General features: G+C 45.1%; 1 protein-coding gene across 4 annotated transcripts in view; it reads right to left on the bottom strand.

The window, feature by feature from the left end:
* Positions 1-1,526, bottom strand: part of KPNA3 (karyopherin subunit alpha 3) — a 93,783-nt gene extending 92,257 nt beyond the window's left edge. The window contains exon 1 of one of the 4 annotated variants that reach the window (XM_070578159.1): positions 900-1,526. In XM_070578159.1, coding sequence (XP_070434260.1) covers positions 900-968 — 69 coding nt within the window. In that variant the 5' untranslated portion in view covers positions 969-1,526. Of the gene's footprint in view, positions 1-550; positions 810-899 lie in introns of those variants that run through there. The other 3 variants (XM_070578158.1, XM_070578160.1, XM_070578161.1) reach the window with 3 other exon arrangements.
* Positions 1,527-17,274: the final 15,748 nt, after the last annotated feature.

Raw genomic sequence — 17,274 nt, 5'->3', positions numbered from 1 at the left:
CCTACCAACTTGGAGCAAGAGGTATATACAAAGCCGGATGAACCTATGTATCCAATTTATTTCAGTAAAACAAGTCAAAGAAATTATCACCCTATGCACACCCTCACTACAAGAAAGGCTAAGAAAACAGGTCCTGCGAGCGGAGGTCGGAACAACGTCTCTTCCGAAGCCTGAGCACAATAGATGGTAAACTATTGTCCACCTTCAGCTTGCTCCAAATGCCAGCAGTAACAAGAGTATGAGCTGGATCCGCTCAGCGCGACTGGTCCAAAGGCCAGCACTGGAATATCAGAAAATGGTCCTGGTGCATCCTACCCTCCCCCATCCACCACCCTCAAACAAGTCAGTTACCCGGCTGGTCCCCACCCCCCTCTGCGGGCCGCCACCGCCCGCCTGGGCCCGGCTCGCACAAGGTAGGCGCGGGGACCGGCAGCGCCGAGGCTCCATGTGCTGCGGGGCGGGAGGCACCGAGGGAGCTGCGCCGGGCGGGAGGTTGCACAGGCAGCTGCCGCAAGACGCGGCCGCCCCCTCGGCAGTGCGGTCGACTGACCCGGGCGGCAGCATCCCCGGCCCGCGAGGCCCCGGCCCGCGGACCCCGCCTCAGCTCTACATCCCTTCCACGCCGACAGCAGGCCGCGCCCGCGTGACGGGGCCGAAAACCCCGGCATTTCCCGGTCCCCGCGCCGGCAGCTCCGGAGGGTGCCTGCAGCCCGGCCCGCGTCCCGCCGTCCGCTCCGCCCAGCCCCGGGCCGCGGGGACGGGGGGCGGCGGCCAACTCCGACCCACCGCGAGCCGGCGAGAACCAGCCCGGCGCCGGCCCCCCGCCCCTCCCGCCGCCGCGGGGCCAGCGCGGCCAGGAGGGCCAGCCGGGCGGGCCCAGACCGCGGAAGCACACTCACTTCCACATCGCGGCCCTTGTTCTTAAAGCTCTTGATGCGGTGGTTCTCCAAGCCGGGGTTCTCGGCCATGGCTGCGCGCGGCTCCGGCGACGGCTACTCCTGCGGCTGCGGCGGCGGCGGCGAGTCTCGACGCGGGAGGGGGAGGTGGGGGAGGACAGGAGGGGAAGGGAGGGGGAGGGGGAGAGGAGAGCACGTTCCGTGACGCCTCCGAGCGCGAGGTGGCAGCAGCGCCGGGGGAGGTGCAGGCTGTCGGCCGGGCGGGGAGGGGTGGGGCGGGGACAGCGCTCGGGCGCTGCGCGCGCCCGGGGAGGCTGGGGTCACGTGACAGAGGGCGGCCAGTGACCTGGACGTTCGCCCGGCTGGATGTGCCCGGTTATTCTCGGGCTAACCCCCGCTCCCTCAACAAGGCCTTCCCACGACCTCTAGGGCCTACAAGTCATGTGCCAGCAATGGAGCCGTACTTAGCGGCTTTTACGGGCCCCCAAACGCGGAGCCGCGGGAGGGAACTACAGTTCCCAGCATGCCAGGCTCCTGGCCTTGACAGAACGAAGAGAATGCCGGGAACCCTGAGTGCGCCCCTCACTGCGCGGCGCGCCCCGAGCGCCGGCGGCGCGAAGCTCCGCCTCTGAGGCCGCCCCTGGGTGGGGAAGTGGGAGGAGCTTTCCCGGAGACAACGCCCTGCACCCTATTGGGAAGGAGGGGGCGGGGCTTCATGGGAGGCTCACCTCTCTCCGTGCAGCCTAGAAAATGAAAAACGGGTGCGCGGTTCGTGCTTTGCTCCCTTGCTTCTCTGATGTCTCTTGAAGTATCAGCCACCCTCATTCACTGTTCTCTTGCTCTGCTTTTGGTTTTATAAATAGCATTTATTTCCACCTGACATGTACATATGTATGTACGTGATATATGTCTTTATGTGTGTGTTACTTGGCTTATCGCATCGGAATTAGCTCAGTGAGAGCATGGACACTGGTTGGTTTACTGCAGCAACCCTCGTGTCAAAAAAGTGCCTGACGCGTCGTGTGAATACTCAATAAATAGCTGAACAAATTAGCGCTATAGCGTCTCTCGGTTTCTTCATCGTCCTCCCAAGCCCAGTTCTGCAACCTTCATTCTGGCAGTATCTGCATTTCTGTGCCCCCCACACCTCTTGTTCCACCCCCACACATAACCTCAGCCTTCAGGAAGCAGTCAAGCCCTGGTCCACAGACTCTCCAGTCTAGCGTCTCTCTTTAGGGTCTTCGGAGGAATGATCAAGGGTAATTTGGATCCATAACACTAATAGAGAATTGCTTTCTGGAGCAAGTGGACTTCTTTGATTATATGTGAAATAATTCACTTTCAGAATCTGTGGCAGATAGAAGAGGTATGTGATGTTATAGTGCAATTCAAATCACACGAAGGGTGGTAGAAATATAACCATAAAAGAGATTAAAGAAGCAAAGGGGCCTTAAAGAGCCCGGGGTGCAGAGGTCAAAAATTCAGAGGCCTTTGGTGGCCAGGCTATGTCTGGGGCATTTGTTTTGTTAGTGATGGGATGTGGCCTATTGATAAAATACAGGCCCGTTTAAAGGCTTTAGACCATTGTTGCCATATTGTACTGTGGACCAGTCATGCCAAACCCTAGTCCAGCCACTCATTTGATGAGAAGAAGAAAAAAACTTAGAACGAATAGAGTGCTTCAACTCTAGTTCTTAAGGGGATAGAATGCGTGTGTGTTTGCCACTTTCCATGATTGACTGGCAGGGAAACTTACAGACTGTTATAATTGAGCAAGGCATTCTCTCTTCAAGTTTCTTTACCCTCTTCTACCACTTCACTCTACTTGCTGTCATCACATGTGTAAGTCTTTTCATCATTCTGGAGTTTTAGACATATTTAGTGAGCACTTGCCATGTGTCAGTTATTGCACTAACACTAGGATGTATTTGTAAACAAGATACCTGCCTCCACACAGCTTCATGTCTTCTAGAGGAGACAGACAATAAAACAATTTGTCACCCAAAAAGTGTGGTGGGTGTCAAGGCTCACAGCAGGGAGATCTTTATAACCTGCTGATTCCGAAAACTCCTAACATATGAGGGCAAGATTGCAAATGGAGGTCTGCATATCACATATCTAAGTATTTAAAAGTTATAAATCAAGCTTGCAAACTTAAATAAAATATATTCTAACCTTTGACATTAACTTCCTTTGCAACCTGGAGGTCTGGGTTTGAATTTAAACTTCCTAACTTCTTGGACTCCTGCTTCAGGATATGGCGGTGCAAAGAGGGCTGGAAGCCAGCCCCTAGCCCGTTTTTTGTTCCCCACGTCCTGGCTCCATCCTACACTGGGATAGATTTTAAGAACATGTGTGCATAACCCTACCCACAAAGTTCAAGTCCTGCCTCTCACCTCCAAAGCTCCATTTACATCCCTCTACCCACCTCAAGAGATGCCCCTTGGCCATTGCTGAGGCCTGGAGTGTGCAAAGCAGTGCCATCAAGTGCTCCCAGGGAACAGACCCAGGAAAGAGGCCTGGAAAGGCCCTGGAAGAAGGCTTGGCCATTGAGCAGGGAACCCCAGGGCTCTGCTACTCAGAGCTGGGTCTAGAGGCACAGGATCCAGTGAGCATGAGCCCTTGGCCGTGTGGACTCCCCACAAGGAAGGAAGCAGCCGAAGAGAGCCTGAGAGAGGTCCTCTAAAGGGCGGGGTCCAGAGCAGGTCTCCCTCTTGCCAAGGTCTAACTTAGTCAATTTTACTCTTTGCCATTAGCCCTGGTGACTTCAATATCCACACATCTGGTATCCCGACCCCAGAGTCTCTCCACATTCTCAACTCCACCAGATTTCTACCACTTGTAGCCCCTACCAGGCCCTGGAGTTCTTAATCTCTGGGGAGCAACTACCTCTAGTGACTCAAATTTGGTGCTTCTCGTTGTCAGCAACCATCTCCTCTTTTCCCTCACTCTGGTCTTCACCTTTGCTATGAAACTTCTCCGACAACTCTTCTTTTAAATGGATTTCTTTTGCAAACACATTTTGAGTGTCCACCACACGTCAAGCATTGTATTAATCAGGTGCTTCCATTAAGAGGCAGGAGAGTGGGGAGCAGAGCAGAGACAGGAAGGAAGGACCCCCAAAGCCTGGGTAGTCAGTTGAACTCTGCTTCTTCCTCTGACTCGCTACCCACCTTCTCAGTGGACAGTCAGGTGGCAATGCACAGAAGGCAACACAGGCACAACAGATCCAAGATAGAGTTCGTGATTTTCTTCCTAAGTCAGCTCTCTCTGAAAATTCACCAGTTCTGTTAATGGCATAACCATTCTTCCAGGGACTCCACTCAAAGCTAAGAGCCATCTTTACTCCCTGCCTCTCTCTCGACTCCCTCACCTAATCACCATGTTAATTCACTACTCAGTCCTTCTTAAATCTGGCTCTTCTTCCCATGTCACCCATGAGTCTATCTTAAGGCCTCCTAAATGGTTCCCCTGCCTCCTCCATCCTCTCCACAGCAATCCTACCCACTTCTCCAGATCTTCCTGATTTTACCTCTTGTATTCAGGACACCCCTTCCCCTCCGCCATTGTCTGTCAAATCATTTCTAAACTCCTCAGGTAGTGGTTAAGATCGTGTGTGATCCAGCCACAGTGCAGTATACTTTTCTTATTTCTGACTCCCCTGCACATAGCTTATGCTTCAGTTAACGTGTTCTACTCACCCTTTCCCAAGTGTGTTTTAAAATTTTCCTTCATATCTTTGCTGTTCAATTTACCTAGAAAGCCCTGGCCCCATCTCCACCTGTCAAAATTGGTCCCTCTTTAAATACTCAGCCTAAGAGGTTGCATTCTCCATGAAGCTTTCCCACCATGGTACAGTGGGGGGACCTTCAGAATCTGAGCGCTTAGACGCTAGCGCTGACTTCCTACCAGAGCAAATCCAGGCAAGTCACCTTCCTTGAATCATCTTCTCATCTACAAATGAGAATTCTGAGTTGCTGGGTTTTTTTGTGAGAATTGAGTTCTAAGATGCATGTGGAAGTACTTTGAAATTGCTACATTAATATTAGTCATTACTATCTCTCCAACCAGGAGTGACGTCTTCCTCTCTGAACCTCAGAAGAAGTCACCTACTGTTTTGTGTTGCTGACATTTGTGTAGAATCTTAACTCTCTCACTCACTGGTAAACTTTGAAATGGCTCGTACAAATTTGTGGTCCCCAGCCTAGAATAATTGGATCTGATGCATGTTTTCTGAGTGAATAAATGAATTAATGAGTGAATGAATGAACTCCTTCCTTCCCTCATGATCATGTTTTGGCTATTTCACTTCTCTCTAAGAGGACCTGAAGCAAAAAGTGAATACTGAAAATTGAAGAAAATGGCATTATTTAAATTCATCAACCCAACCACCTCACAGTGCTCTTAAAAACTTTGATGGTAAAGAAATCTAAAATAATAGTAAGAGTTTTCATTTACTAAATACCTACTCCATGCCAGGTATTTACATACACCATCTCTAATCTTCCTGAGAGCCCTGCGTGGTTGGAATGATCATCTCCATCTCTCTCTGGGGCAAGTGGAGCTTGAGGCTCTTGTTTGAAGCCCTAGCAAGGTTCTGTGATGCCAGTAGGAGCAATGGAAGCAACAAAAGCAAAGAAAGACAAGTGGCTTCTGGTATGGCCAGTGTCTGGGACGGTGGTGATGAAGACCTCCAGCTTCTCCAAAGAGCAAATACAGCCCTTGGGCTCTAGAAAAGCAAGGTCTCCTCTCCAAGAAGGTATCCCCTCTCCACTGGGTGTCAGCCGTGGAAATAGCTGTGCCCAGCAGAGCAACCATCTTATGATCTGTGATGGTTAGTAGTAGCAGACACAGCATTGTAGCAGCAAGGTGAGAGGTCATAGAGGAAGAACCTGAGAAACTCTCGGAAATAACTGGGGACCCTTAGAAGGGAGCTAGTGTCTGGCCAGGGAGCACTCATACATAATAATGTGGATAATACAAATAAGGTGACTTCATTTTGTAGTAATGGGCTGCTGGGCCTAGGACAGACACATTACATTTCCAATATCATTCTCAAATAATCAGAATATAATAAATTTAGCATTAAAATTTTAGCAAGCATACTTTAATTATGAAAAGCATAAATTCAACACTTCAGAATATACTTAACTACTTCACTATGTTTCAGGGTCGTGATCCTAAACCTTAATTATAATTTTACAATATTCTAGATATAGAACCAAATGGTATCCTAGAGATGAGCACTGTCTTAGAAGTTTAGTGACTTGCTGGTTCTTTAAATAACAAGCTGTGTGTCCTCAAACAGGTTATTTTACCTTGCTAAGGCACAATTCCTCACCTGTGAAATGAGCAGGTTGGACTGAGTGGTCTCTAAGGCTCCTTCCATAAGAGTCACTCTGTGAAACTCTAAGCTCATCTATCCAGCGCAGCAACATACCTTCTTGCATCACTCTCTATTTTACAGATGAGAAATCCTAGGATGGTAAATAATCATAATTGGCAGAAGGACTAGGAGCTGTGTGTTCTGACTTTTTTCCACTGGTGTCCAGTCCTTCATGGGCCTTCTGATTTTCTAGAGGCTCCCAGTGGGCTCAACATGCCAGGTCGGCCCTCACCCAAATGTATTAGGCCACCAAATCACCCCCAAACCAAAGTTTTCACTCTCTCAAGGTTATTCATCTCAGATAAGAAATACTTCAGTCACATTAAGGTCTGAATGACATTATTAAACCATGTGAACTCCAGCAGATGGAATGTCTGATCTATCTACCCTGTTATTAACACCCGTCAGCCCCTCCCCACACCAGAAAACAAAGAGCAGCCCTTTGACATCCAATTGCAGCTGATTCCTACTGGAAGTTATTTTGATAAAACTAGACTTACTGGGAAGTGACTTCTTTGATTGAATATCAGATTTGCTGTTTGTTTTTGTGTCATCTTCTCAGTAAACATGAGCACCTAGAGGAAAGCATTTGTGTCTTACTCACCATTGTGTCCCTGTCTCTAAGATGGTACCTGGAGCGCAGTGGGGCCTCAGTAAGTGCTGGATGGATGAATAAATACATAATTTCAAGTAGAGAAAAAACTTAAACTGACCAATTAGAGGGGAATCCGTAAAATATTTGGTATAATAAAACTGAAGAGCTTATTTCTTCATGGCATGAAAAAGTCATATAAAGATGATGGGGATTATGGTTATGAAATAATAATAATAATAATAATAATAACTGTTGAGTCTGCACATGTTCCAGGAGCTATGCTGAGCACTTACTTGGATTACTTCATGTAATTTTCCACAACAATATTTTCACATAGAAACTATTTTTATCCTCATTTTGTAGATTAAGAAAGTGAAGCCAAAAAACATTAAGTAACCCTTTCACGGTCAGGAGGAGATAGGGTCCAGGCAGTTTGATCCCAGGGCCCATGTTTATAATTTGTTTCTCTGAGGGTAGGCCTGCAGAGAGATGGGGCCAGCAGTAGTCCTACATCCTGGAGCTGGGGCATCTGCTGGGCCTGGCCAGTTTATTTGTCACCTGCAGGACCCTTGCCTCTGAGAGCCCTGTGCTCCGTTCTGGGCCACAACACACGGAGACATCCCCTTGGTCTAGTATAAACAAAAGGATTTCCACAGGACAGTGAAGTTATATTCAATTGTAAAAAAAAAAAATAGTTTAGGTAGACTGGTTACCAAGAAAGGAAGAATTAAACAAGTGTGAAAAGCTAGTCTCTACTGAAAAGAGATTTTACAGTCAAGTCAGCAGGGCTGGGAGATGACCGAGCCAGACAAACCCCTAAATCCAGAGGTCAGACAAAGAAGGGATTATCATCTAGAGTTCTATTTGTAGGCATCTCTGTGTCGTTTGCATATCACTGTTTGTAGGAGACGAATTCTGTTTATTAATATTGAACATTAAAGACTCTGGTTTGTAAATATTCAGCTGTAAAGCCATTCACGGAAAATAAGATAACTGGAGGCAGGAGACACCTGAAAGGAGAAACCCGAAAAGCTTGGTTAATTAGTTTGGTTGTAAACAAACTCCTCTGCCCATGCTACCTGGGGAATTTGTGATTCCCAGATTGGAAAATGCCTAGAGAACTGAATCTTTCAGTAAGAATACAGTTCTGGGCAGAATTTTTTTTCCTTCTTTCAAATTGCTATGTCTCTTATCATCAACATTGCCAATATACTAGTAATCTCTAAGTGAAACGTACAATAGTTTTCCAGAAGAAGTTTTTCCTACCTAAATTTATGAATCTCTTAACTTTGAGGTCTACATCCTTTTAAAATACTGCAATTTAAATGACTCTGATTTGGATAAAGTGTTATTTTTTTTTCCAATTACTTCTTCACCCTTGCTCTCTTTGATATCCAAGTACAGTAGCTTGAGTGTGTACAGACCAGACGACGTGATGCTCCACAGCTGCGCAGCCACTAGCTGCATGTGGCTATTACATTTTAATTTTAATTAAAATTAAAGAAAATTAAAAATTGCTTTCCTCAGTCACATTGGTTTCATTTCAAGTGCTCACTAGCTGCCATATTGTGACTACCGTATTGGACCCCAGAGATACAGAACATCGTCACAGAAAGTTCTCTGGACCAGCACTGCCATAGAAAGAACACAGGGTTAGCAACAGACAGACCTGTGTTCAACTCCCATCTTCTGCTAGGCTTGTGACCGCAGGACATTTCTCAAACTTTCAATGCATCAGTTATTTAAACTATAAAGTAGAGCTACAAATACCTACACCTGTAAAATAGTCAGTATACTGTCCTGCATATTTTAATTTAATAAAACTAGAGAAAAATAAAACTTAGAGAAAAAAATTCAAGCTTTTGAGACAATTTAGACATCCATATTTTTTTTTCATACCATGAGTACTCAGTAAGTCTTACTGGCTACCCAAAAAGGTTAAATTAAATTAAAAATTAAAAACCACATAGGATATTTACATATTTCTGCTTCTTCTGTTGTGACATCAAACTTCTGTAGGATAAAAACAACTGGAATTACCCTGGAGAAACCTTAGGCTCAGGTAGTTGTTTAAACTCATAAATTGACCCAGGAGTATTTTGTTTTTAAGATTTTATTTTTCCTTTTTCTCCCCAAAGTCCCCCGGTACATATTATGTATTTTCAGTTGTTGGTCCTTCTAGTTGTGGCATGTGGGACGCTGTCTCAGTGTGGCTTGATGAGCGGTGCCATGTCCACACTCAGGATTCAAACTGGCAAAACCCTAGGCTGCTGAAGCAGAGTGCACAAACTTCACCACTTGACCACGGGGCTGGCCCCAACCCAGGAGATTTCTGATTCCCAAGCCATCCCTCAAATTTAATTCAGGAAAATGTTCAGCAAATGTTTGTATTTGTATAAGAAGTCTGTTGGCTATCTAAGTTTGCCTTGCAGAGCCATGAGGCAAAATTCACACCCCCACCCCTCACTACCCTTTAGCTTGGAGATAAAACCCATGCAAGTTTCACATCCCAGCACTTTCTGCGAAGTACCTCAACTTATCTAAGTGTTTCTCCAGCCCTACCCAGTCTCCCCTTTTTCAGATCAATATGGAGCCTTGTGTAACAGCATCCAAAACTGAGAGAGAGAGAGAGAGCTGTGGATAATGTGCCCACAACGCTTAATCCCTGCCACTCTCACAGAGGGACACATTACAGTTAGGAATGTGAGCAGCCAGAGCCAAGATAATTCCAAACTCACAGAACAATTGTTCTATCAACCACCACTACACAAAACAACCCAAACAAAAATAACCAGGAGAAGCTATGACTAACCTACAACTCATCATGATATGAACTGCTGATGTTACACTTACTCAGAAATTCCAGTTTTTCTAAGCTTCTCGCAAAAAAAAAAGAAGAAGAAGCAAGATTATGCAATGAGATGATGAAAAAGATAGAGGACAATACTCTGTCCTTACTATTCAAAGCTGGATTGCAAAATATACTAATTAAAGAAATCTTTAAAAAAAATTTTTTTTTTTAAAGATTGGCACCTGAGCTAACAACTGTTGCCAATCGTCGTCTTTTTTTTTCTGCTTTATTTCTCCAACCCCCCGTATGTAGATGTATATCTTAATTGCAGGTCCTTCTAGTTGTGGCATGTGGGACGCTGCCTCAATGTAGCTTGACACGTGGTGCCCTGTACGTAGTTGTATAACTTAATTGCAGGTCCTTCTAGTTGTGGCATGTGGGACGCTGCCTCAACGTGGCCTGACAAGTGGTGTGTCTGCGCCCAGGATCCGAACCGGTGAAACCGTGGGCCACCGGAGAGCGCGAACTTAACCACTCGGCCACGGGGCCGGCCCCATAAAGAAATCTTTAGTTTGTTCCCTCCTTAGATCTTTAGTTGAGCTTTACTTAGATTTTCTTTCAAACCTAAAAAATACAATTAAGGAAGTTATCTCTCTTGGAAGACTACCGCCCAGTAACTGATGGGAACGCGGCAGGGGCAGGGGAAAATACCCATCAAAATGCTGTAAGACTGTTCTCTGACCCACAATATGAGCAGATACAGTTCTAGTCACTCGCTGCCAAGCAAAAAATCTGAACCAAGCCAACCCCTGCCATTTAAAATGGTTATAATTCTGAAAAAAGTCTCCATCAGTAATCATTTGTTTACTGTGGAAATGAGAATAATAATAACTACCATTAATTGTGCACTTACGTTCTAAGCACTGTTCTAGGTGATTCACATGTATTATTAACAACAACCCTACAAGACAGGTAGATGATATCTTTTCTCCTTTTATAGATGAGTAAACTGAAGCACAGAGCAGTTAAATGACTTGCCTAAGGTCACACAGCTTATCAGTCTGGCAGCCAGGATCTAAGCTCAGGCAACCTGGATTCATTTTACACTCTTACCTCTTTGGGCAGTTGGAACAATGATGAGCTTACACAAACGTAAGACCATACTCCAAGACTAATATCTTATAGCTATGGTTGTTTGCAGAAACCAATTAAAAAGAAGAACCTCACACACCTGATTGGAGCCCATAATTACCATCGAATCCACTTCTCCTTGGTTTTCAAAATCCCCAGTAGGAAGAATGTCTTAGCTGACAGGAATTTTGAAGAATCAAGAGGTGAATCTTGGTGACATCCTTTTAGCTCTAAATCAAACTGCACTTGAAATTGGAATAGTCCTTGAAGTTTTCTCCTTTTTTTAGTTATATGAATGAATTCCCCTTTTAAAAAACCTGTTTGAGTTTCAGTAGAAGGGCCCGTAACTGATACATCTTCTTCTCCAGCCACAGCCATCTCTACCCAGCCGTAGGGATTGTCTCAGGAGTGGGCCTATGACCTTAGCCAATCTATTCAGAGTGAATTTCACGACTTTCCAGAAAAGAAGCTCTCTTTCTACTGAACTGGAAACTGGGAAAACATGAACCTGGAGTTGCTGTACTCAAGTTGCTAGAATCCACTACATGGAGTCCAGGGTACCAACCCAACCAAAGAAAGATAGAGCCAAGTGATGGAGAGAAACTAACCCTGTGAGATCATTTGAGTTCTGAATCCTTTTCAGTGTCTTAAGCCAATAAATTCCACTTTTTGCTTAAGTTCTATCGTTAGTGATGGAAAGAGTCCTAATACACCCCTTTAACATTTCTCAAATTCATCTTCTCCTGTCTTTCTATCCTGCCTTGGTTCAAGCTGACATCCCTCCTCTACAGGGTGCTCCAGTTATCTATTCTCGCCTTACAAAGACCCTAGAATGTTGTTGCTTAAAATAACAGTGATTTATTATTTCTCCTGATTTTGTGGGTTGGCAGTGGGTGATGTCTAAATTAGTTAGTCAGCTTTACCACAGTAACAAATGACTCCCTGATTCCTAATGGCTTGTAACAACCAATGTTCCTCGCTCTGCCATGATATGTCTGCCACCACATTGGTGAAGGCTCTGCTTCTGCTCCTTATGTGTTCACATTCTGGGACCAAGGCAGCAGGAGTAGCTCCTATGTGAGACATGCCATTCCTGCGGCAGAACGAAAAACAGCAAGAAAGTAGGTGTAAACATGCACAATGGCCCTTAAAGCCGCAGTCCAAATATGGTGTATATGCTGAGTCCTCTCACACCCCATTGACCAAAGCAAGTCTCTGGCTTTGAGGGTTCCACATGGCTGTCAGAGTAAATAGGTTGACACCCAAGGCCCTTTGTGAGAGGTTAAGTAAGATGAGGAGATATACACACCCACACACAAACACAGAGAGAAGGAGATTTTGTACGGATGGATGTACATACACACACACATATACACACATACAGTACCTAGACCACTCTTGAGGCAACTTGAATTCTATGTGGAAGGTTGAGGGCTCGTCTCAGTCTGAGATCTGGGGCCAGTCCTTTTCTAATCAGGGAAAATTCAGGAAGCCCCACTCTAAACAATTAAGTCAGGCTTCTGTTGAGCCTGTTCTGACTGTAGGCCTTGGTTGTAGTCACTGGGATCTGTCTTTTGTTTTTTAATTGTTAAGAAATACATAACATAAAATTTACCATCTTAATCATTTTAAGTGTCCAGTACAATAGCATTATACGCACGTTGTTGTGCAGCTGATCTCCCGAACTTCTTCATCTTGCATAACTGAAACCCTATACCTACTGAACAACACCTCCCCATTTCCCTCTCCCTCCAAACCCTGGATCCAGCCTTTTGCCCCATCTGTAGGGACTTCCCTGGCAACAACTACCCACCTGCCACGCTGCTGCCCAGTGTTGCTTGGCTCCTTGATGTCTTCACACAGCCTTCGTCACAGAGCTTCTTCTCCAAGCCGGCTACTGGGTCCGCCCCCGAGTACAGCCCCACCTATGAGCATTTAATTTCCACCTCCTTTCTGGCTACCACTCAAGAGTGGAGAACAATACTGATAATATAAAATAATAATAGCAACTATTATTTATTGCATATGTCCTACATTCTAGGCATCATTCCAGATGCTTGACAGATGTGATCTCTAATCCTTACATAACCTAGAAGTACAGCTATTCCCAGGTGTGTCTCTGTGTTCATCAGGCACCATTATTGACGTAGATCTCAAGCCTTCTTCAAGACCCCCAGAACAATCCATTAGCACCAAAAGCATTTGTAAGCAATGTGTAATTTACTGAAGCCTCCCCATAGGAGTGGAGCAGAGGTTTACATTGCGCGTCCAATAGAAGTCTGTCCAAATCCTCAACACAGTGGTTTCCTCTGATGTCCTCGTCTGCTACGCTACCACCAAGTCTCCTCGTTCTCCCACCTCCAGGACTTAGCCTCCTCAATTTTACACTGAATGCATAATAAAGTAACAGGTAACAGAATATGTAACTAAATATAGCTTAAACAATAAGGTTTATTATCTCTGGAGGTATCATTTCCAGGCTTAATTAATTCAGAGGCATGACAGTGTCATCAAGCACCCAACCCAGATACTTTCTGCCTTTCCCCTTTGCCATTCACATGAAAGCCTGAAAGGTTTTCACCCTGGGAATTGTCCCTCCCGGTCACAAAATGGCTGCCATAGCTCCAGGAATTATGTCTGCACATAACTAGATCTAAAGGAAGGAAGAGGAACATTTCTTCTCACTTTCCTCACTCTAAATCAGAAAGGAAAACGTTTCCTAGGAACATCTCAGAATATTTACCTTAAAAGTTAACCACTGGGGTTAAGTTACATGCTTGTGCCCTAGTAATAAAAGCTAACATTGGCGTTTTTAGCCTCTAGAGTTGGAAAGTGAGTTCTGGCAGCAAGGACAAAATGTGGGGAGAGAACAGTCGTTCAAGAGTGAACCACCAGTCGTGGCCACACAGAGCAGCTCGGTATCCTGCTCACTTCTGTGCTCTGTGAAGGAAAATGTCCGACTGGTAACAGGCCGTGCTTTCTGGAAGTCCAGTTCACAGCCATCAGATATCACTCAGCGAGGCTTTCTGGAGTCCACCCTGCCCCTAATCCCGGTGGGATTATCAAAGCAGAGGCTGTCAAAACTCATCCCTAAGAAGACTTCCGGAAACACGGTTACTCCCATCTCCATACACATGGCATTTCTGCAGACTGAGTGTCATTACCCCATTTCACAGACTGGGAAACAGAGCAGCAGAGAATTTAAGTGACTAGCCCGGAGTCAAACAACTATCAAATTGTAGATCAGTGTTTGAACCCAGGGCTGTCTGACTCCAATGTCTTCCACTGGAAGTCAATGAAAGCAGCACAAAGAACCAATGAAGACAGAATGGACTCAAAATTTACCAGAAGGGTAAATAACTTCTTGGTCTTGCAGTAATTGAAAACTGTGACAAGGTTCTGGGGAGGAGTGTAATTTCTGTCCTCGGCTATGTTAAAAGATAAAAGAGACAGGTGCTTTTAGCACTTGGCTGAGGACATGGAGGCATTTAAAAGTGTCTGAATGAAAGAATACAAGCCTAACTTCTGACTTCCTGACTCCCCACCCTTTAAGTGGGGCCTGGGGAGGTCTTCATTCGACAGCAAACATCTACGGAGGACCTGGCTCTTGCCCGGAGAAAGGGGATCTAAGGCCAAGAAAATGGGCAAATGGACATTTTTGCCTCCGTGTGGTAAGTGCTATTATGGAAGTATGAACAGAGGGCTGTGGGAGTGCTGGTGGGGAAGAAGGGGGAGGATGGATGTTAGAAAACCCCAAGATCATCATCGCCCTGACTGAGGTCATCCCGTGTTCCAGGACGGTGCACTCATGTTCAAAACAAGGACCCTGAGTCATGAGGAAAGAGCTAAATTGGATTCGGTGTACACTGTTACACAGGGAGAGGGTTGGGAACATTTTGGAAGGATTTCCTTCTAAAACGGTTTACAGAAAAACATTTTAGCAATTCTAAATGTAAATTTCAGGGATTTGTTTGTTTTGAAGCTTGGTTTATGGAGCACTTCACATGGCTTATGTCTGTTACTTCATGTACTGTAGTAAGTAATTTGCATACGTTATCTTGTTTAAAGCTTACAATAATCCTGTGAGGCAGATAGTCCTATTTTCCCACTTAAAAATTTTAAAAAAAATTTTAATACCTCCCCCCCGCTGCTTTTTCAGGTGTAGAAACTAAGGATCAGAGAGGTTAAGCAGTTTGTCCAAGGTCTCTCAGTTTCTAATTGGCAGAGTCAGATTTAGACTCGCCTGCCACAAGGCCAAGATGCCTTCTAGGGAATTCACTCCCAGAGACGCATCATTTTGTGGAGAGGTGGTTATGGGTTAGCACACTGGATCCGAATAGAGAATAGGTGTCCTGTACTTACACTTTAGTAGAGAGTCCACCAAAGTGGCCATTGAAGTTGAATGATGCATCCATAGAAAGGAGAGAACCATTTTTTAAAATGGATGCTGTAAAATGCTCTATTCTCGCATATATTTCTGTAACACAGTATTTATTAAGGAATTCAGTTTTAAGGAGAACAACTTCGCCACCCTGATCATCTGTTTGGACTATATTTTCTGTAACTTGGGCAAATTTACAGATGTGCTGCAAAATGGAAACGGTCGAACAACATTGAATCTGGATCCCTGCCCCTCAAAGAGTTGTCCACTCCTTGATTGCTTTTCAGAAGTGCAGGTTCTTGGGCCCCGCCCTAGACCTGCTGATTCAGAATCTGCATTTTCACAGGATCCCAGGCGGTATGTGTGCGCCCAAACAGCATCCACGGTGCTGCTCTGGGTGGATCCTTTTCCTGGCGTTCTCTCTCCCATCTTGGATAACGTTCTATGAGTCTAGAAAATCCAGCACACAAGTAAGTCACGTTGTGAGCTCTAAAAGACAAATTTTATATCAAAACAACATTTGCTGTCTTTTTAAATGCATGTGTTTTTACTTTAGCTTAATCTAATAACTCCTTTTGAACAGATTTTTAGGGAGATCTAGGGTCATACAAGAGGATGGGGAAAAAGAAGTCAGTGGGAATGAAAAGGAGGGGCTGTGGTTTCCCAATGGCACAGACCGATCGTCCGAAACCCTTGATGTGTTATTGAATTTCTGCACGGGTCAGGTGCAAAGCCCATTACCTGATGTGCCCGTTGGGTGGTCTGGATTTTGAACAGCGGCCCCTCCCATCTGGAACCCTTTGCTATTTTGCAAATGTTTCAATGGCTCTGCTGAAAGCAATGCAACAACAGCTGGTGAATAATCTCATTTTATATTAATAGAGCATGGTTGGACCATCCAGGTCTCTCAGTACTTTACAAAACAGAACATCCTTTCTTTCCCAGGGCAAGGAAGGGAAGTCTCAGCCACACTGCATCACAGAACAAGTCCCGGCACCACAGAAGAATGGGCAGAAAGAGCCCTTTTCTCGTAGAGAGAACTCACTGGACTCTTTCAGATGAAAATTAAGTTAGATTAAGGAGAATCGGAGGGAATATCTGCATTAAACCACCAGACCTTACCTGTGCTAAGAAATCACCACAAAGAGGATTCTTGCCCCAACACTGCCTCAGTTTCCTTTCTATGAAGCTCTTTCTGTGAACGTAAGGTAGAGATGTCAAAGTGAGGTAACAATCCTGAAAGATAAATCTGGGCTATTTTTAATACCAGGGCTAGCTGGCGGTTTAATATTAGTGGAGTCAAATGAAACAGAATGTGACAACACCACCAGTTAGTGCTCGTGCCTGCGCCAGTAGCATTTTTCAACATTGTGGAGAATTGCAAAGGAATAAAGCATAATCTGTGATACCAAGGCACTTCATTTTCCTGGAGGGTTTATTCTAAACAAAATGACTAGAAGCACAGATGTAAGATATGAACATTAAGGATATGTACCTTAGCCAATTATACTATCATTGACATTTACAGGGTGGGAAGGTGAAAATGTTTTGATTAAGCTACATTTCTGGAGATGTTGTCAGAAAAATTTTTTTCCAGGAGAAAAGTAATGCTTTCTTTAACGTTATTTAACATTTACTAAAGCTGAATTGGGAATCTCTGCCCCAGATCTTTCAGTGTGGGATAGATGGAAGTTGCTAGAAGGGAGTTGTTAGGCAGATTTTCTACATGCTGCCAGAATAAGTAAGCTATTCTGGAGCCAGGCAGAGAACCTGGGGTGAGCACTGAAGGTTGACTAGAGGCAAAGGAGGAGAATGGTGGAAATTTCTTACAACAGTAGTTCCTAACCTCTACCCTTTGTTTGGGTCAAGGACTCTGTGATGGTTAATTTTACGTGTTGATTTGACTGGACCACAGTGCCGAGATATGTGGTTAAACATTATCCTGGATGTTTCTGTGATGTGTTTTGGATGAGACTAACATTTAAGTAGGTGGACTTTGAGTAAAATAGCTTGCCCCCCCATAATGTGGGTGGGCTTCATCCAATCAGTTGAAGGCCTGAATAGAACAAAAGACTGACCTCATCGGAGCAAGAG

This window comes from Equus przewalskii, chromosome 16 (genome assembly GCF_037783145.1).
Source record: "Equus przewalskii isolate Varuska chromosome 16, EquPr2, whole genome shotgun sequence".
Lineage (NCBI taxonomy): Eukaryota > Metazoa > Chordata > Mammalia > Perissodactyla > Equidae > Equus > Equus przewalskii.
The sequence above is the reverse complement of the archived record's forward strand: the minus strand, read 5'-3'. Positions and strand labels throughout refer to the sequence as shown.